The sequence below is a fragment of the Boleophthalmus pectinirostris genome, unplaced genomic scaffold (genome assembly GCF_026225935.1).
Source record: "Boleophthalmus pectinirostris isolate CB_2022bp ecotype Guang Dong unplaced genomic scaffold, ASM2622593v1 HiC_scaffold_20, whole genome shotgun sequence".
NCBI lineage: Eukaryota > Metazoa > Chordata > Actinopteri > Gobiiformes > Gobiidae > Boleophthalmus > Boleophthalmus pectinirostris.
This window is the reverse complement of record NW_026571153.1, coordinates 2,014,801-2,036,710: the sequence shown is the minus strand read 5'-3', so window position 1 is coordinate 2,036,710 and position 21,910 is coordinate 2,014,801. Positions and strand designations below refer to the sequence as shown.

Genomic DNA, 21,910 nt, shown 5'->3' with positions numbered 1-21,910 from the left:
GTGGTAAATGTGCATTAATGGTTTTTACATGGCCCCGCCATAAACCCAGAGCTCTATGTAAATGTCCACTCCACCCTCAGACCCCACGCTGGAGTTTTCACAGCCCCCGCGGTGTTTAGTGGTGTTACGTGGTGTTTACGCTCACACTGACCCCCGAGAGTCTCATCACGACCGTATCAACGTAAAACCGTCCCTCGTTTGGGTTTCAGGAGATGTAAGTGAGAACAACGATTACAAGGGCCCATGTTACTCTTAAAACCCGAACGATCAAAGTAAATTAAACAAAAAAGTTTTACAAATAGTCCTACGAACTAATTTTGTCAAATGCTTTAACGTTTAGTTGGTTTTTTTGAGTAATTTCAACTCATGTTTTTTGATAAAGGGAATTACTGTGGTTCATGAGCGTAAATTAAAACATAGATGAGGTACAATTTATTAGAATTGATTAATAAATAATATGTAATGTGTATAATGACTTGTGGTACTATAATGTGTAATGTTGTAAGTAAAACAGGAGGGATTAAACCTGGACTTTTAGTCCAGGTTTAGTCCTGGTGTAGTCTGTTTAGTCCTGGTTCAGTTCTGGTTTAGTCCTGTTTAGACCTAGTTTAGACTTGGTTTAGACCAGGTTTAGACCTGGTTTAGACCTGGTTTAGACCTGGTTTAGACCTGGTTTAGACCAGGTTTAGACTTGGTTTAGACAGGTTTAGACAGGTTTAGACCTGGTTTAGACCTGGTTTAGACCTGGTTTAGACTTTTAGAGTTTAGACTTGGTTTAGTCTTGGTTTAGTCCTGGTTTAGTCCTGTTTAGCTTTAGTCAAGTTTGGTTTAGTCCAGGTTAGTCCTGGTGTAGTCCTGGTTTAGTCCTGGTTCAGTTCTGGTTTAGATCTGGTTCTTAGACCAAGTTAGACCAGGTTTAGACCTGGTTTAGACCAGGTTTAGACTTGGTTTAGACCATGTTTAGACTTGGTTTAGACCTATTTTAGACCAGGTTTAGTCCAGGTTTAGATCTAGAGGACACAACATTAGAACACTTAGACTTAAACCTCACACGTTTCAGTTTTTACATAATTTCAGATTTTTAAAAGTTAAACACTGACAGAATCTGTCCAGTTTTCGTGGGCTGTGTGTGTTTCTTCAGTTTCTCATCTCGGTGCTGTTGTGTTTCTTCAGTTTCTCATCTCGGTGCTGTTGTGTTTCTGTGTTTTTGTTCGTGTTTGTGTTTTGGTTTGTGCGCTGCAGGAGTGGCCGGGCTGCGTTCACACTGAAGGTATGTGGCTGGAGCTGTCGGGGAAGTTTGACTGGATCCAAACTCCCTCCCAGCCACAAAGTTTAACGCTGAAGGAGACGAGCGGGAGGAGCTGTCGTACAATCAAAGCTGCACTCTGTAACTTTTCGGTTCGGGGTCCGTCACCTGCTCGTTTCCATGGATACAGCACGTCTTTGATCTGCCTGGAAAGTTCCACAGTGTGACATTAAACAGCTCGACTTTACATTTATTCAGAATCAGACAGTGTTGTGAAGGTGACTTTTAAAATGTAATCCCCTACAGATTACAGATTACACACACCAAAATGTAGTTTGTAATGTAATCCATTAAATTACTTAAAGTGAGTAAAGTAATCTGAATACTTTGGATTACTTGATTTACTGTAGAGAAACAAAGACGAGGAAACTGAACAATATATTAAAAATATTATTGATAAAAGACGAGGAGACACATCCACACAGCAGGATTTAGTCCTGGTTTAGACCTGGTTTAGTCCTGGTTTAGACCTGGTTTTAGACCTGGTTTAGGTTCCTGGTTTAGATCTAGTTTAGACCTGGTTTAGACCTCCTGGTTTAGATCTGGTTTAGTCCTGGTTTAGACCTGGTTTTAGACCTGGTTTAGACCTGGTTTAGATCTGGTTTAGACCTGGTTTTAGGTTTAGACCTGGTTTTAGTCCTGGTTTAGATCTAGTTTAGACCTGGTTTAGATCTAGTTTAGATCTGGTTTTAGTTTAGACCTGGTTTTAGGTTTAGATCTAGTTTAGACCTGGTTTTAGACCTGGTTTAGTCTAGACCTGGGTTTAGTCCTGGTTTAGATCTAGTTTAGACCTGGTTTTAGTAGTTTAGAACTTTTAGATCTAGTTTAGACTTTTTTAGACCTGGTTTAGATCCTGGTTTAGTTTTTAGACCTGGTTTCGATGAGTGGAATTACCGAAAAAATAAATAAATAAATATAAATAAAAAATAATGTGAAAACAGGAAAATATTGCCGTGTAATCCATTTATTTTACCAAAGTAACTGTAATCCAATTACCACTCACTGAAACAGTAACTGTAACTGAATACAGTTACTCATCATTTGTACTCTGATTACTCCAGTACTTGTAATCTGTTACTCCTGACGCTGATTACAGGTGCAGGTTTTACAGCTCAGAAACACCTGTCCTGTCATGAAGCGGCAGTTTTCAAGTGAGCAGCTCCTTCTTTTTTTTTTTACCTTTAGTTTTTTTCATTCATTTATTTTATTTATTTGAGCAAAGTAGAACAAAATTCAACAACAATAACAAAAACAGAGATAAGTACGTGAACATATTTGGGACCTGGTGCTCAAAAGGAGGAGGATGAAATTTTAAAAACTTATAGTGTCCGACACCAATTGTTTTACGTAATCACTTGGTTCACTCTTTTTTTTTTTTTTTTTTTTTTTTTTACATATACAGCTCTGGAAAAAGATAAGACCACTGCAAAATGACGAAGTGTTTGAGTAAAATGACATTTTTTTTGTTTCATTCTATAAACTACTGACAACATTTCTCCCAATTCCAATTAAAAACATTGTCATTTAGAGCATTTATTTGCAGAAAATGACAAATGTTCAAAATAACAAAAAAGATGCAATGTTTTCAGAGCTCAAATAATGTGAAGAAAAGAAGATCATATTCATTTTAAAACAACAATACTAATGTTTTAACTTAGGAAGAGTTCAGAAATCAATACTTGGTGGAATAACCCTGATGATCCATGTTCTTCTCAATCACGTTCCAGAGGTTTTCAGTGAGGTTCAGGTCTGGAGATCGAGCTGGACATGAGAAGGTCTTGATCTGGTCGTTCTTCATCCACACCTTGATTGACCTGCTGGAAAAAAAAAAAAAACAATCCTCAGAGTTGGGGAACTTTGTCAGAGCAGAAGGAAGCGAGGTCTCTTCATTTTTTCCAGAGCTGTAAACTAGGGAGCAGCATTTGCCCAATTTTTATTTATTTTTTTTTAAATCTGTCTGTACCTAGTATCATTTTTTTTTACACTTGCCATAGTAAACTTCCAGAAGAAATTTCATGAAATTCTCTTGATCTCCCCTGGGTCCACCTTAAATCTGAGCTGAAACATCAGTTTTTCTTTAATAACATCCTTATTCTTTCTGGAAACTTGTGTTTAGCAAACCCCGAGTCGTACCTGTCACCGAGTCGTACCTGTCACCGAGTCGTACCTGTCACCGAGTCGTACCTGGAGTTATATTTTATAAAAGTAATGTCTTACAGTAACCGATTTGCTGTAACGCAGTAATGTCGGCATTACAGGGGGAAAATGTAATATTTACTCGTACAAATGTGAGTAACGCGTTACAATGCTTTTTAACCGATTGAAGTGGTGGGTTTTTCTTCATAGAAATTAGCTAAAATCACCGTGAAATCACAGCAGTGAAACGCCGGAGACGCAGCCGGAAAACCTTCAGTTAACCACGGGCGAAAGGACGACCCAGAACTCTACGCTGTCAGACCTGGTTTAGACCTGGTCACTTCTGGTAGTACCTGGTCACCGGGTTCTGTTTTAAACCTGTCACTGACCTGTCACCTGTTTTAGACTGGGTCACTTCTGTTTAGACCTGGTTTAGACTGGGTCACTTCTGGTTTAGACCTGGCTTACAGTCTCCTGTCTACCGATTCACTTTTCGCGGTCGTAACTGTTTTCGCTGATTTTTAATTTTTTTTTTTGTGCAATTTTGCTGCCTTTTGTTTTTTAGTGTATGAACACGTATTGTGTTCCTCCGCTGTGTCCTGATCGCTTAGGGACTCCTGTCTCCTACAGTACAGAATGTGTTCAGCTGCCAAATTTAAATACATGTTCACTGATCAATGTGATTCGAGTGCTGTATGTCTGCAAGTCTCTCCGACAAAATCCACAACGTCGACGAAATGTCGCACCGACAAAGTCTCCTGCGTCACACCCAAAAGACAGAGGACAATGCACCATCACACAAAAAGTGACTTCTGGACACGCTGAAGGAAGGTAGAAGTTACGCTGTAACAGACTGCACCGGTCTTGTACCTGCAAATAGTGCTGAAATCGGACCGTGAGCCCGAGAGCAGAGTCCATAAGAGCGATCGGGCACGCCGCTCTACCTCCATGAGGTACAGAGCCGGTCCTTTCTCCTGTCACCTGAGCCGTCCCCACAGTGAGTCCTGTTTTAGTCCTAGTTCAGTTCTGGTTTGTCCTCCTCTCACCTGAATCAGTCTGAGGTAAGTCCTGTTAAAGTCCTGGTTTAGTCCTGGTTACCTGGTTTAGTCCGGTCGACCTGTCAGTCTGCAGTCATATACCTCAAAAGTCACTTTTTCGAGTTATTTGGTGAGACAAAGTAATACAATAGAATGTAATGCCTTACAAATGAGTAATATTGTAATGTAACAAATTACTGAGACTAATAAGTCACTGTTTTAAAGTCTTGCACAGTGCCTGTCACTGAGTCGCACCTGTCACTGAGACGCACCTGTCACTGAGTCGCACCTGTCACTGAGTCGCACCTGTCACTGAGTCGTACCTGTCACTGAGACGCACCTGTCACTGAGTCGCACCTGTCACTGAGACGCACCTGTCACTGAGTCGCACCTGTCACTGAGTCGTACCTGTCACTGCACCTGTCACTGAGTCGCACCTGTCACTGAGTGTCGAACCTGTCACTGAGTCGCTCTGGTGACGTCACTTACTCCACTTTTTATACAGTCTGTGATCACGACAGAAAGAACAAACTTTATGTCTCTCATTTTGTCTTTGGACTTTGTGGATTTTGGAGAATTAACATATAGAACAGGACACAAGTTGGCAGAACTATTTACAGAAAACAACACAAAACTCATCTTTTATGAGTGCAGGAAAGAATACAAACTTAAATCTTTTGGTTTACACATACACAATACACTGAAAAAACGGTCCGAGAGGAGGTTGCTCAAATTGCAAAAACAAATTTGACAACAATAACATCACTATTTTACGTTTCTCTGTCAAGCATGTTTAAATCTTACAAACATCGCTTTGATTGTGGCCGATGTGAGACCTGCATGTTTCAATCAGGTTGAGGAAACATGACTTTATTATAATTTCTGGTGAGGCTCCTCCCTCTGGAATTCTCCTCCCCAAAACTTTTGGAGGGAAAATTCAAGTGTAACAGGACACAGGACAGATCCAGGAGCAGAGACACACAGTGTGGAGCAGGAGGATTATGAAGCTGATCTGGAGGTGAGACTTTTCAAAGATTTTATTATGTGCTTCTCCGGCCTAGAATGTCGTCACTGTTAAAACATGTTTGTGGTGTTTTATTTGAAATTAGAGTTAATGTAAGGACTCCTTGAAACATATTGTTTTTGACTGTTCATCTACAAGAGTGTGACACTTGTACTAAGATTTGAATGTGTTTTGAATGTGTTTGTTCCAGAGTCGTCTACAAACACAGAGTGACGTCCAGGTTCTGCTGCAGCTGTGGGGAAGTTCATGAATGTTATAGTTGATGTTTCAGAAAAAAGGAGGATGTTTGAGAACCAACAAAACACAGACCACAGATGAACAAAGTAAGTAAACCAACTAGAATTATTTAAAAAATTTTCAAAATGAACTTCCTATTGAAACAGCTGTCGTGTTTCTACAGGGTGATGTGGCACTAGGAGACTTTATACCAGATGCCCTCCCTGTTACTGTGTTTAGAGGAAGAAAAGCAGCACATGGTGAGTTTTGTTCCTGCAGATACACTTCTAATGTTCTTGTTCTTCTGTTCTGGTCCATTATTGTAGTAATAAGTGCTTTAAGTGTATTTAAACATGTACAACAGAGTAGATGATCAGAATGTGATCATCATGTGTTATTCTGTGTCCACAGAGACCAGAGCTTCTTCACTGGAATAAATCTTCACACTGTCCAGCTCCAAACTGTGTGTCTCTGTACTTGTGTCTCTCTGTGTGTTTGATTCTGTTTAAGACAAGACAGAACTGTGGAAAACTAAAGACTGTTTTTGTATTCTTTTACAGAATTAGATCAATTAAATTACATTATACATACTTACATTTCATGATAAGGTAACATAAGATAAATATACATATTCAGCAGGATTTGTTCAAATTTCATCAACATGAAAAAGTGATGTTCATGTTCCGAGAAAAATATGTGTAGAACGGATCGAAATAAGTTTCAAAGCCTAAACATAATTTTATTGCGTGCAACCGCTTTCCAGAACTTTTTTACGCAAATCCAGCAACTTTTTTTTTTCAGTGTACAGAATACAAAGTTATGAAAAAACACCCAAAATTTTGACAAAACTGTCGTATCTTATAAAGTTAAGAAGATAGAAGATATAAAATTGGAATCAAAAGATGCAACAGCAACATTTATATTTAACTTTCATTGACCCCACGACCCTGAATGGATTATTTTTAAAGTTATTTGAGAAAAACTGATTTGGGTGGAACTTTTATTTGGTTTTGTCACATTTTTAAATTGGGCACAAGTTGAATTTCTGACATTGGGACAAACGATGCAGCCTAGTCGATATGTACACTCAGGAAAACTGAAAAAAGAAATATCGATATATCGTTTTATCATTAATGTGCTGATACAGTATCAATATCGTGGGCTGCTGTTTCGATGGTTGATGGACCCAGCAGATTTTATTCAATTGAACAAATATTCCACAGATTTTCTTTTATTTGGTTTTGTCACATTTTAAAATTGGGCAAGTTGAATTTCTGGCAAATGATGCACTGTAATACGTACATACACACATACATATACGCATCTAAAATATCCACTACATATATTTCATAGAAATATATACACACATATAAATACATGCAGAAATATATTTTCATTTATGGTCGTACTAACTAATAATAATATTAAAGTAGGCACTAAGTTTATCGTTTATGATTGTACAAAATAAACAGTAATGAGAATGAAGAATGTAAGGATTTTTAGTTTTTGTTTATGGTTGTAAAAACTAATAATAATGATAACAACGGCATAAAAGTTTATCATTTATGATCGTGCAAAGTAAACTACAATGAGTATGAAGAAAATGTAATGTAATGGATTTTCATTGTTTCTAGTCGGACAAAATAATCTTAATGATAAAGAGGAAACAAAATGTATTTTTTATGATCATAGTTCAGTAGAGATCGACAATTCCAGGTCTAAAATGATCTAAATGATTCTAGTGAAGGTGTGTGGAGTTTAAAAACACAGTAGAGCACTTCCTGTATCGTCACATGACATCACGAGGTGGAACAGCGAGTGCGTGTTTTCAGTTTGAGAAAAGAACTCAGCCTGAATGTGCAGGATTTGTGTGTTAAACATGTTTGAATGAGACAACACTGGAAAAAAAGACAATATCTATCGAAATTAAAATGATTTAAATTAAGAACATTTGACTTTATTTGAGTCGATTGAACTTGACAAGTAAAATTATCTGCCAGTGGAATAAGTGTGTTTTTCTTCACGTACTTGACAGCGGGCGGACTGTTATGAAAATGTACTGCTACTTTCGAAGATGAAGTACAAGGTCCAAGAAGTATTTCCTAGAAGTAGCAACAGTAAATGTAATGTAACTCACTACCGCCACCACCTGGACTGAGACTGTTACTACAACTACTGCGTGTTACACTCATTGCCGGAAACTAAACCAGGTCTAAACCGGGTCTAAAACCAGGACTAAACCAGGACTAAACCAGGACTAAACCAGGACTAAAACCAGGTCGAAACCCAGGACTAAACCAGGACTAAACCAGGACTAAAACCAGGTCTAAACCCAGCACTAAACCAGGACTAAAACCAGGTCTAAACCAGGACTAAAACAGGACTAAAACCAGGTCGAAACCAGGACTAAACCAGGTCTAAACTGGGTCTAAAACCAGGTCCAAACCAGGTCTAAACCAGGTCTAAACCAGGACTAAACCCAGGTCTAAACCAGGACTAAAACCAGGTCCAAACCAGGTTTAAACCAGGACTAAACCAGGACTAAACCCAGGTCTAAACCAGGACTAAAACCAGGTCCAAACCAGGTTTAAACCAGGACTAAAACCAGGTCCAAACCAGGTTTAAACCAGGACTAAAACCAGGTCTAAACCAGGACTAAAACCAGGTCTAAACTGGGTCTAAAACCAGGTCCAAACCAGGTCTAAACCAGGACTAAAACCAGGTCTAAACCAGGATTTAGATTTAGATTTTATTATTTTATATTTTATTATATTTATATTTTATTATATTTATATTTATTGTTGATTTATTATTTTAGATTTTATTATATTTATATTTATTGTTGATGTATTTATTTATTTTTGTTTAGTTTTTAATTATTATCTTATTGTTTTATTCAGTTAATTTTATTTTATTATTTATTATTGATTGATATTTAGTTTTTTATCGGATTTATAATTTTTTTTTTTAAAATTTGTTTTTAGTTTTTATTGGATTGTTTTTATTTAGATTTTATTTTAGTTTTTATTATTTATTTATTTTATTCATTTATTTTCTCATTTTTATTATTTTTTATTGTATTTATAATTTTTTCTTTAGATTTGATTATATATTTGTATACATCATTTTATTATTTAGTATTTATTTTTATTATTTATTATTATTTTGTTGTATTTATTATCTTTTATTCTTTTTATTTAGATGCTATTTTAATTTTAATTCATTATTTTATTATTTTATGTATTTATTTGATTATTTTGATTATTTATTATTGATTTTAGTTTTTATTGTATTTATTATTAGTATTTTTAATTCATTTTATTTAGATTTTATTTTGTTTTTTATTTATAATTTTTATTTTATTATTTATTATTGATTTTATTTTTATTTTTTTTATTCTTTTTATTTAGATTTTCTTGTAGTTCTCTGGGTTCACTTGGAGGGCCAGAAGATGGCGCTACCGAGCGTCGTGCATTTTTTTTCCCGTCACAGAACGCCACGCACCCGGAAGCAGCGTTGTGTTTACATGCCTCTTTTCATGGATCCCGTTTTTCTTGTAGGATTACTCTTCTCTCCTTCACGCCTCCAAAACTTTCTGTCTTTCTTTTTTCTTTCTTTCTTTCTTCTCCAGCGGTAACATGGCGCCCCGCAAACGCACCGCCGGAAACGCGAACCTGGAGAACGGGGTGGCGGTCGGGGTCGGGTCCGGGAGAAAACGACTCAAACCCGGGGAGAAAAAAGTCAAACCCAGGGAGAAAAAACTCAAACCCGGGGAGAAAAAGCTCGTGAATAAAAGACCCAAACTCGGAGACAAGAAGCCCAAACCGGTGAACAAAAGACCCAAACCCGAGAAGAAAAAGCCCGAACCTGAGGACACGAAGCCCGAACCCGAGGACAAGCGACACAAAGCGGTTCTGGTTCTGGCCCGGGGCGGGAGTAAAGGCATCCCGCTGAAGAACATCAAGACCCTGGCCGGGATCCCTCTGATCGGCTGGGTGCTCCGGGCTGCGGTGGACGCGAACGTGTTTGACAGGTACAAACAAAATAAAAAAATATATAATTATAAATATCAAAGTTGAACCATTTGTGTTTTGGTTGTTCTGCGCTGAAATCTATGTCCCCAGGGTTCATGTTTACGCTTTTATCAGACCTGTTTTTCCCCAGTAACAAACTGTGACTCTCTCGGTTTGTGGTGGTTGGTAACAGTGTTGGGGAGTAACAGATTACATGTACTGGAGTTATGTAATCAGAGTACAAATGATGAGTAACTGTATTCAGTTACAGTTACTGGTTCAGTGAGTGGTAATTGGATTACAGTTACTTGGTTGAAATAAATGGATTACACAGAGGTATTTTCCTGTTTTCACATTTTGGGCTATTCTGTTGTTTTTTTGTTTGTTTTTTTCCGGTAATTTCACTCATTGCCGGACACTAAACCAGGTTTAAACCAGGTTTAAACCAGGTCTAAAGCCAGGTCTAAAACCAGGTCTAAAACCAGGTCTAAAACCAGGTCTAAAGCCAGGTCTAAAACAAGACTAAACCAGGTCTAAACCAGGTCTAAACTAGGTGTAAACCAGGTGTAAACTAGGTCTAAACTAGGTCTAAACCAGGTCTAAACCAGGTCTAAACTAGGTCTAAACTAGGTCTAAACTAGGTGTAAACCAGGTGTAAACCAGGTGTAAACCAGGTCTAAACCAGGTCTAAACCAGGTCTAAAACCAGGTCTAAACCAGGTCTAAAACCAGGTCTAATGAACCAGGTCTAAACCAGGTCTAAACCAGGTCTAAACCAGGTCTAAACCAGGTCTAAACTAGGTCTAAACTAGGTGTAAACTAGGTCTAAACCAGGTCTAAAACCAGGTCTAAAACCAGGTCTAAAACAGGACTGAACCAGGTCTAAACCAGGTCTAAACTAGGTCTAAACCAGGTCTAAACCAGGTCTAAACCAGGTCTAAACCAGGTCTAAACTAGGTGTAAACCAGGTCTAAACTAGGTCTAAACCAGGTCTAAACTGGGACATTTCTTGTATAAAATTAGGACAAATCAGTGGTTTTGTATAAGTCTGCTGGGACAGGGGACACAGGCTCAAAAGTGGGACTGTCTCGGGGAAAAAGGGACGTCTGGTCACACTGGTGTCGTCATCACAAACACACCTGGAGTTTCATTCACACACATTTTATTTTTTCATTCGTTTCATTCATTCAGGCGGTTTGTTGATCAAAGATTTCTCCCTCAGTCTCCAGTTTATACAAAACCACTGATTTGTCGCAATTTTATACAAGAACTGTCCCAGGTGTTTCTACTTTTGACCAATTTGATCCCTGCCAACAGTAAAGAGAGACATAAACTGTCATTTGTTTCAATAAAATGCAGAAAAGTTGCTTAAAAACGACCAAAACACAAAGAAAATGTGACTTTACTGACTCATGTTTGTCGTGAATGAGCCGAGTGTAGAACAGTTTTCCTTAATTACTCACTCATTTCACAGTTTTATTATTACCAACCCCAAAAATATCCCAGGATATGCCAGTTTTTTACTTTGGAATTCTGGTCACGTTACTAAAGATCCAGTTTTATACAAGAAATGTTCCTATTTTTGACCAATCTGATCCCTGCCCGTAATAAAGAGAAACATAAACTGTCATTTGTTTCAGTAAAATACAGAAAATCTGCTTAAAAACGACCAAAACACAAAGAAAATGTGACTGTGCTGACTCGTGTTCATCATGAATGGGACGAGTGCAGAACATTTTGTCTTAAAATTGTGAAACAAGTGAGTAATTATTATTACCAACCACCATGAGCCGGAAGTGTCCAAAGTTTTGAGTTTGAATATTTAGTCACCCTGGTCCTGGAATTACCAATTTCTACTGAACTAAAGGTAAAAATGAGCTGTCAGTTTACCCCTTCATGAAGACTAATAATAAAGAGTCAAACGTGTGACTGTGATAATGACATTTTAACACAACTTAAAGCTCACAAGAATCAATTTGGCAGTGGTTCCCATAGATTTCATTCAGCACAAACACTTTCTGTATTTAAAGGTTGTATGGAGGATTTTTTTTCAGTTTTAAATTGTCAATGAGAGTTTAAAATACCATTACAGAGACGCAGCAGCCTTGTAATTATGATGACCAAAAAAAAAAAAAAGAATGAAAATCGATCAACTGTGGACGTGTTGAGGCCAGATAAACATCAGCCAATAGGAAACAAGGCTGCCTCATTTTCTATTGGCTGTTGTCAATCAAACTCCCTACGTTTCTAGTGTAACTGACTCGTCGGCGTGTGGGGATTACGTGGTTTATGCAGCGGTTCTTAGAGGCTTTTTCAAACTGTCGCTTCCTCGCAGTTCGCACAAAGTTTGTTGCGATGGCGGACGAGAATCCATGACCAGTTCGCCGCAAAAGAAAGTCCGTTTACGAGGTCGCTGAAAGAAGAAGAGAAGGAGAAAAGGAGCGAAGACAAACTGAGGTGATTCTTGGAGATTCCTTCCAGAGAGACAAAGAGACTAAAAACTGATGCGTCGGTCGCTAAAATATTTCTAGACGGGTCACTTCAACAGTAATTCTGAATGCGCACTGACTGTAAACAAGCGTGATTTCTAGAGTAATGAGGCGGGAGGAGATGTTTCTACTGAGGAGCTGTGGAGGAGGAAGGTGGTGTCACGCATGCACAACATTTGAAAAAGGACTGTATTTTCACTTCCCTTTAAAAAAATCCTCTATACAACCTTTAAACTGAAAACTGACTCTTTAAGACGTGTTAGAGTGGAGTTACCTCACCCAAAACACGACTGGACTTGTGTTTTTGTTTCGTTCACACATGTAAAGTCTCCGCGTTATTAATCATACATTTCCAAAGCTCAAAATGCTCCGTTCCACCTTGTGATGTCATGTCGTTTAGTTAACAGCTGCGCACCTTTTTACCTTTATTTCACGAGAAATCTCAACAACTCTAGAGCAGAAATGATCCAGATGATTCTAGTGAAGGTGTGTGGAGTTTAAAAACACAGTGGAGCACTTCTGGTACGACATCACAAGGTGGAACAGAGTGTTTTCTGTGCGATAGAGCAGGGTTTGTCTGTTAAACATTTGTGAATGAAACAAAACACAACTCCAGGTCTGTTTGTGACGAGGAAACGACATCAGAACAGATCAGAAAACAAATTAATCTGAACGTTTTTTAAAATACATGTGTCCCAAAAAAATTTGACATCATTTTAAAAGCAATTATTTTGAAAACTACTAAGTCTAGCCTAGGCCTGTAACGATAATCAATAAATCAATTAATCGTACAACAAATTTTAACGAGCTCGATAACTTTTCCGGCCGTGATAAATTCTATTTGCATGTTTGTTTGTTTCTCAAAGAGGGTGAATGTTAGAAGCTTCTGTCGCTCTGACTCGTCTCGTTTAACAAGTGTAATGACGCTTGAACCAACGTGCGCTGAGTTTATCGACACGGCGGATGCACGTAGACTGAAAGCGCCGCTGTCTGTGCGGTTTAACATGAAGCCGCGACACAAGCGCCGCTGTCAGAACCAAAACAGTTCATCTCCGTGTGACAAAACAAGTCACGATGTCGAATCAACACCGGTGAGTGTCACACGTCTCAACAGCCTCGTGCGTCAAATGCAGCGAAACGCAAACGACGAGAAGAAACGTCTCAAACCCCAACAGCCGATATAAACCCAAACCCGAACGACAGAACAAGCCCCGCCCCCGAGAAAGACCGAAATCCACTGAAATCCCACAAAACACAGACACGACACCAGACAGAACAGAGGCTCCATCATATTGAAACAGAATCATGTGTCGCGGTTTAAAACGAACATTTAAATGACCAAAATGACAAGGCCACAGCAGCAGCCACAGAGAGAGTGGAACCACAATATTCCAATGTAAATCAGTGACTAAAATCACTTTTAAGGACAATTTTGTTACAGAGACTTGTTAAACCATTTTATTTAATGTTTTGGTTGTGTTTGGTTCAACAATGTTTTATTCAAGTGCATTTTTGTGGACAAGTCCTCGCTGTGAGTCAGACACATGAGGATATTCTTATGTGAACAAGTCTGTTTTATTTCTGCCTGTTGTTTGTTTGTTAAATGTTCTTTAGAAAGTAATTTTTATTGATCTTTGAAAGGGTGTATTTGCATTTTTATTCCATGGTCATCATAAAAGTTGAAATTGGTCCCAAAATGTCAATATTATCGTTTATCGCAATAAATTCTTAGTCAATTAATCGTCCAGTAAAATCTGTTATGGTTACAGGCCTAGTCCAGCCCTGTAGTTGGGATTTTTTACGCGATTCGTGACGTCATGGATGTGATGACACTCCCCGGAATCCAGATGATTCCAAACAGAAGATACGTTAAAAAATAAAAAATCAAATATACGTAAAAAAATTTTGAATTTGGAACTTAATGTACTATTGGGGAAAACAACATTCTTCTCTCGTGTTTTTTAGTTCCTGCTTAGATAAAGACGACACCTGCAACGGAAATAAAGTCCAGATAATTTGCTTATTCAAATATTTAAGTGTAATTTAAATGTGTACAAAGACGTCCTGTTCACACCTGTGCGGTTATTTTATTATTATTATATTATATATATTATATTATTATAAACCAGGTCTAAACTGAAGCAGGACTAAACCAGGACTAAAAGAGGACTAAACCAGGTCTAAACTAGGTCTAAACCAGAACTAAACCAGGACTAAACATGGACTAAAAAAGGTCTAAACCAGGTCTAAACTAGGTCTAAACCAGATCTATAAAAGGTTTAAACCAGGTTTAAACCAGGACTAAACCAGGTCTAAACCAGGTCTAAACCAGGTCTAAACCAGAACTAAACAAGGACTAAACAAGGACTAAACAAGGTCTAAACCAGGTCTAAACCAGAACTAAACTAAACCAGATCTAAACCAGGACTAAACCCGGTCTAAACCAGATCTATAAAAGGTCTAAACCAGGTCTAAACCAGGTTTAAACCAGGTCTAAACCAGGTCCATGTGTGTATTCTAGTCTCTGTGGGAAAGTTTCAGGACTTTTTCTTTTTTTAGTATCGACACGTGAGAAAAACGAGGATCTAGTCTGGATCCTCGTTTCAGTCTCGATCTGGTCTCTGATTCTCGATCTTCACGTCTGCCGTCTGTCGTTTGTCGTTTTCGTCCTCAGTATTTGGGTGTCGACGGACAACGACGACATCGAGAAGGTGGCTCTTTCTTTTGGAGCTAAAGTCCACCGCAGATCTGCAGCAGTGTCCAAAGACTCATCTACCTCCCTGGACACGATTCAAGAATTCACCCGCTGCAACCCAGGTCTGACCTTCTCACCTTCTCACCTTCTCCTCTGGTCCTCTGACCTTCTCCTCTGAACGTCTCCTCTGCTCCTCTGACTGTCTAATCTGCTCTTCTCACCTTCTTCTCTGACCCTCTGACCTTCTCTTCATCCTCTGACCTTCTAACTTCCTCCACTGCTCCTCTGACCTTCTCCTCTGTTCCTCTGACCCTCTGACCTTCTGCTCTGACCTTCTGACCTTCTCCTCTGCTCCTCTGACCTTCTCCTCTGCTCCTCTGACCTTCTCCTCTTCATCCTCTGACCTTCTGACCTTCTCCTCTTCTCCTCTTTCTTCTCTTTATCCTCTGACCTTCTCCTCTTCATCCTCTGACCTTCTGATCTTCTCCTCTGCTCCTCTGACCTTCTCCTCTTCATCCTCTGACCTTCTCCTCTTCTCCTCTTTCTTCTCTTTATCCTCTGACCTTCTCCTCTGCTCCTCTGACCTTCTCCTCTTCATCCTCTGACCTTCTCCTCTTCATCCTCTGACCTTCTCCTCTGCTCCTCTGACCTTCTCCTCTTCATCCTCTGACCTTCTGACCTTCCCCTCTGCTCCTCTGACCTTCATTCTCTGCTCCTCTGACCTTTGACCTGTTCCTCTGCTCCTCTGACCTTCTCCTCTGTTCCTCTGACCTTCTCCTCTGTTCCTCTGACCTTCTCCTCTGCTCCTCTGACCTTCTCCTCTGCTCCTCTGACCTTCTCCTCTGCTCCTCTGACCTTCTCCTCTGTTCTCTGACCTTCTCCTCTGCTCCTCTGACCTTCTCCTCTGCTCCTCTGACCTTCTCCTCTGCTCCTCTGACCTTCTCCTCTGCTCCTCTGACCTTCTCTCTGCTCCTCTGACCTTCTCCTCTGCTCCTCTGACCTTCTCCTCTGCTCCTCTGACCTTCTCCTCTGCTCCTCTGACCTTCTCCTCTGTTCCTCTGACCTTCTCTCCTCTGCTCCTCTGACCTTCTTCTCTGCTCCTCTGACCCTCTCCTCTTCATCCTCTGCTCCTCTGACCTTCTCCTCTGTTCCTCTGACCTTCCCCTCTGCTCCTCTGACCTCGTTAAAGTTCCTTTCCTTTCTTCCGTCTTCTTCGTTTAGAGGTTGACGTCGTGTGCAACATCCAGGCCACCTCCCCGTGCCTGCACCCGTTCCACCTGAGGAAGGCGCTGGAGTACATCTCCAAGCACGGCTACGACTCCGTCTTCTCCGTGGTCAGGAGGCACCACTTCCGCTGGCAGGAAGTCGAGCAAGGAGGTACGTTCAGTTAATCTGTGTAATTTCACTGGAGTTTATACCCTTCACCAGAAAAGTTACACAGTGCAGCTTTAAAGAGAAGGTTGAGGATCAAGGTTAGGTTTAGGAACAGTTTTTTTTTGTTGGGTTTTCGAACTGAAACTTGGCAAAACTGACCTGTCAGGAACAATAGATACAGATTTTTGTGGCTCCGGGTGTTGTGTTTTTCTTTTCTGTGGGAGATGCTCCAGATTAATCTTTCAGTATTTAAGGTTGCCAGGTTTAAGTCGTAGCCGGCGTCGTTTACCGAAGTCGTACTAAAACATTTTGACCGAGTTTTGAGCGCCGTGTACCACATAAGATCAGCTTGAAGTCGGTAAGCACAACCAGAATTAATATGTAAGGCGCACTGTCGATTTTTGAGAAAATTATAGGATTTTAATTGCGTCTTATAGTCCAAAAAATACGGTACTTAATTTTTATTTTATTTTATAATTTGTCAAATTTGAGGGATTGGATACCCAGCACATCCACAACAAGACAGACTTAACTAAATATAAAACTAACACGCATACAAAAAAAAGAATTAATAATAATAATAATAACAACAATAATAATAATAATAATAATAATTAAAACTATAATAATAATAAAAAAAACTATAATAATAAAAATAATAATAATAATAATAAATAATAATAAATAATAATTATTATTAAAAAACTATAATAATAATAATAATTTTAAAAAAACTATAATAATAAAAAACTGTAATAATAATAATAATAATGATTTTAAAAAAAGGAAGGGGGGGTTGGGGAGGGTGTGTGTAGTACAGAGTTTCTCAATGCAGTATTTGCATGTGTGTATTTACATTTTTAAGGCTGTCAAATCAAATTTATATTTACATATTTTCTATTCCCTTCCCATATCTTTCCCATATACCGGTACTTAATTTTGAGTTTCACTAAACCGCATTTATTGCGCTTTTACAATAAAAAAAAAACAAAAAAAAACGGGGATTCACTTGATACATGGCGTCTGGAAAATAAACAATTAAAAAATTACCGAAAAGTCATTTGCGTCACAGGTTTGCTTTAAATATTACGTTTTATTTTGATAACCTTTCCTTCATGTTTTTAAATAATTGTGACAGAGCGGTGTTTGGCGTCTGAACCGGCCGGGTTTGTTGTACGTTACGGTAAATTCCTCTTTGACTTCATTGTTTACCGTCTTAATCCAGCTCCACACTTGGCCCCGTGTTTGACCAGGAAACAGCAGCTCAGTCGCGACGGGCGTGGTTTTTATTGTGCGTTATGTTGACACAGATATGACAAGGCTACTCTGATAACATGAGTTTTATTATCACGAGAACCGCCGTATGTTCTTATTTTGTGCGGTTCTGTGCTTCGAGAAACACGCAAACACGTTTTGTAGTGTGATTTAGTGCTCGAAGTGGTTAAAAATATTACACAAAACAGGTTCTCGTGAGCTCTAAGCCGGGTTAGAATGGGCTTATCTTATTAAAAACAAATCTGGTGTTGTGTTTCGTTTCATTTATTCATCAGTGCGCTTGAGTGACTCTTTATTATTACTGTATTTTTTGGAGTATAAGTCGCACCAGCCAAAAAATGTGTAATGAAAAAAAAAAAACCATATACAAGTCGCACTTTTTGGAAATGGGCCCGGTCAAGCAGAAGTAAACAGCAAGGCCAACAATTCAGGTTAATGTTAATTCACTCTTTATTTACCGAGACCGTTTTTCAGACTGACTCTAATTTTTTTCGTGATGATTTATTTGTTTATTTTATTTTCTTTGTCCACAGGTGAGAAGTTGACGTGCGCTCTGAACCTCAACCCCAGTAAGCGTCCGCGGCGACAGGACTGGCCCGGGGAGCTGTGCGAGAACGGCTCCTTCTACTTCTGCACCAGAAAACTGATCCAGAAAGGACTTCTGCAGGTCCCAGACTCACTCTGCTCACGCTTCAAACTCAAACTCAGCACTAAGGAACAGACTCCATACTGCGATACTAATCTGTGTATCACTTGTTCATTTGTTTTTCAATATAAAACCAAAAATATGAAAACGAAAAAACAACAGTTTTCTTCATTATTTGTCTCCAAAACCAAAATGAAAAAACAGATAATGATTTGTTTTTTCAGTTTTCGATTTTGTGTTTAAATGAAAAATGGAAAAAAATCGATAACGGCCGTTTCCTGTTTACGTGACTTCAGTGACTGTGATGTCGGACTTTTGCACCGCGTACGGACTGAACCAGGACTGATCCAGGTCCGGGACCAGACCGGGACTGAGATTGGGACCAGACCGGGACTGAGACCGGGACCGAAGACCGGGACTGAGACCGGGACCGAGAGACGACCGGAGACCGAGACCGGGACTGAGACCGGGACTGAGACCGGGACTGAGACCGGGACTGAGACCGGGACCGGACCAGACTGGAACTGAGACTGAGACCAGACCGAGACCGGAACTGAAACCGAGACCAGACCAGGACCAAGACCGAGACCAGACCGGGACCAGACGGGGACTGAGACCGAGACCAGACAAGGACCAGGCCAGGACCAGACCAGTGGTCCATGATGACATGGAACCGCTCGTTCCATGTCATCGTCTGCGCGCTGGTTTCGTACGGGGAAAGTGTGAATGTTCTGTGGACTACAGGTCCGGACGGGCTGCTCCGGTCCTCCGAATCACAGTTGGTTCCGAGGTGGTGCAGCATCCGGACAGAAGCGTGAGTCCAGTTTGGTTGGTTATTGTTTTGACCATTCGTCCTCCGCACATTTGGTTCTTCCCCGGGTAAAGCACTTCTCAGGCCGAGGCTCCAAACATGTCTCCCCGCTCCAGCTCCTCTGAGCCCGGCCTGAACCAGACCTGCTCCCGCTCTTTGGAATAGTTCTTTTGGACCTGCTGTCTCTGAGTTCGACCCGAGTTCGCGTTCACACCAGAGGAACAGCACCAAAATGTGGTATTTGGTGCGGATTCAAGCGAACCGAGACCACCTCTTTCTTGATGCTTGATTTGGTTCGGGTCCGAGTCCGATTGAAGCTTTTACACCAACGCAAACGAACCAAACTAAGAGCTTTTGGTTCGAATGGACCGTTTGGTGCAACAAATACTGTCTGTGTGAAAGCACCCTGAGACCGGGACCAGACCGGGACTGAGACCGGGACCAGGCTGGGACTGAGACCGGGACCAGGCTGGGACTGAGACCGGGACCAGGCTGGGACTGAGACCGGGACCAGGCCGGGACTGAGACCGGGACCAGACCGGGACTGAGACCGGGACCAGACCGGGACTGAGACCGGGACCAGGCCGGGACTGAGACCGGGACCAGGCCGGGACTGAGACCGGGACCAGGCCGGGACTGAGACCGGGACCAGACCACGACCAGACCGGAGGCTCAGAGCCCACAGCTGGGCCGGAACTCGAAGCTGGGGCTCGGACCCTGCGGAGGCTCAGAGTCAAAGCTCAGAGTCCACTCTGGTCCCGGTCTGGTCCCGGTCTGGTCCCGGACCTGGATCAGTCCTGGTTCAGTCCGTATGCAGCGCAAAAGTCTGACATCGCAGTCACGGGAGTCACGTAAACGGGAAACGGTCGTTATCCGTTTTTTCCATTTTTCATTTTAACACAAAATCGAAAACTGAAAAAACTAATCATTATCTGTTTTTTCATTTTGGTTTTGGAGACAAATAATGAAGAAAACTGTTGTTGTTTCGTTTTCTTATTTTTGGTTTTATTTTGATTAACGAATGAACGAATGACACACAGATTTTTGAGCGATAAAACCTGCTCCTGTGACTGAGTAAATGTAAAGTAGAGCCGTTTCATGTCACACTGTGGAACATTTTAAATAATATTCCGTTACGTTTCGTGTTTGTTTCCAGGGCGGTAAAGTGGCGTACTACGAGATGAAGCCCGAGTACAGCGTGGACATCGACGTGGACATAGACTGGCCCGTGGCTGAGCAGAGGGTCCTCAGGTCAGAACAAATACACGCTTCTACTGCAGCTTTTTCTACAATTATACTGCACAGGGATGTGACGATAAACAAAATATCGTATCGTCGATATCACAATAAAACCAAGGGCCATCACAGCATATCGAATTACAAGTTTCTTATCTTAAATTCAGGATCATTCAGGCTAGAAATAAACAAATCAATAACATCTGGAGCCTTTTATGTATCCGAGATGTGAACAGGACTAAACTAGGACTAAACCAGGACTGAATTAGGACTAAATCAGGACTAAACCAGGACTAAACCAGGACTGAATTAGGACTAAACCAGGACTGAATCAGGACTAAATCAGGACTAAACCAGTACTGAATCAGGACTAAACCAGGACTGAATCAGGACTGAATCAGGACTAAACCAGGACTAAATCAGGACTAAACCAGGACTGAATCAGGACTAAACCAGGATTAAACCAGGACTAAACCAGGATTAAACCAGGACTAAACCAGGACTAAACCAGGACTGAATCAGGACTGAATCAGGACTAAACCAGGACTAAACCAGGACTAAACCAGGACTAAACCAGGACTGAATCAGGACTAAATCAGGACTAAATCAGGACTAAATCAGGATTAAACCAGGATTAAACCAGGATTAAACCAGGACTAAACCAGGACTAAACCAGGACTAAACCAGGATTAAACCAGGACTAAACCAGGACTAAACCAGGACTGAATCAGGACTAAATCAGGACTAAATCAGGATTAAACCAGGATTAAACCAGGATTAAACCAGGACTAAACCAGGACTAAACCAGGACTAAACCAGGCCTGAACTGTTTTCAGTCCTAGTCTCAGTCCTAGTCTCAGTCCTGGTTTGGTTCCGGTCTCAGTCCTGGTTTGGTCCAGGTCTCAGTCCCGGTCTTAGTCCCAGTCACAATCACGGTCTGGGCCTGGTCTGGTCCCAGCCTCAGTCCTGGCTCAGTCCTGGCTCAGTCCTGGCTCAGTCCTGGCTCAGTCCTGGTTCAGTCCTGGTTCAGTCCTGGCTCAGTCCTGGCTCAGTCCTGGCTCAGTCCTGGCTCAGTCCTGGCTCAGTCCTGACTCAGTCTGGTTCAGTCCTGGTTCAGTCCTGGCTCAGTCCTGGCTCAGTCCTGGCTCAGTCCTGGTTCAGTCCTGGTTCAGTCCTGGCTCAGTCCTGGCTCAGTCCTGGTTCAGTCCTGGCTCAGTCCTGGCTCAGTCCTGGCTCAGTCCTGGCTCAGTCCTGGCTCAGTCCTCAGTCCTGGTTCAGTCCTGGTTCAGTCCTGGTCAGTCCTTCAGTCCTGGTCCTCAGTCCTGGCTCAGTCCTGGCAGTCCTGGTTCAGTCTGGTTCAGTGCTGGTTCAGTGGCTGTCCTGGCTCAGTCCTGTTCAGTCTGGTTCAGTCCTGGCTCAGTCCTGGTTCAGTCCTGGTTCAGTCCTGGTTCAGTCTGGTTTCAGTCCTGGCTCAGTCCTGGCTCAGTCCTGACTCAGTCCTGGTTCAGTCCTGGTTCAGTCCTGGCTCAGTCCTGACTCAGTCCTGGTTCAGTCCTGGTTCAGTCCTGACTCAGTCCTGGTTCAGTCCTGATTCAGTACTGGTTTAGTCCTGATTTCCTGGTAGTCCTGACTTCTCAGTCCTGGTTCAGTCCT

The 21,910-nt window shown here is 41.0% G+C and overlaps 1 protein-coding gene across 1 annotated transcript in view; it reads left to right on the top strand.

Annotated features, from left to right (window-relative positions):
• Positions 1–9,193: 9,193 nt before the first annotated feature.
• Positions 9,194–21,910, top strand: part of LOC110172765 (N-acylneuraminate cytidylyltransferase A-like) — a 14,711-nt gene continuing 1,994 nt past the window's right edge. The window contains exons 1-5 of the mRNA XM_055156795.1: positions 9,194–9,752; positions 14,895–15,037; positions 16,137–16,292; positions 18,098–18,231; positions 20,178–20,474. Of these exons, the coding sequence (XP_055012770.1) occupies positions 9,358–9,752; positions 14,895–15,037; positions 16,137–16,292; positions 18,098–18,231; positions 20,178–20,474 (1,125 nt within the window). The 5' untranslated portion in view covers positions 9,194–9,357. The remainder of the gene's footprint in view (positions 9,753–14,894; positions 15,038–16,136; positions 16,293–18,097; positions 18,232–20,177; positions 20,475–21,910) is intronic.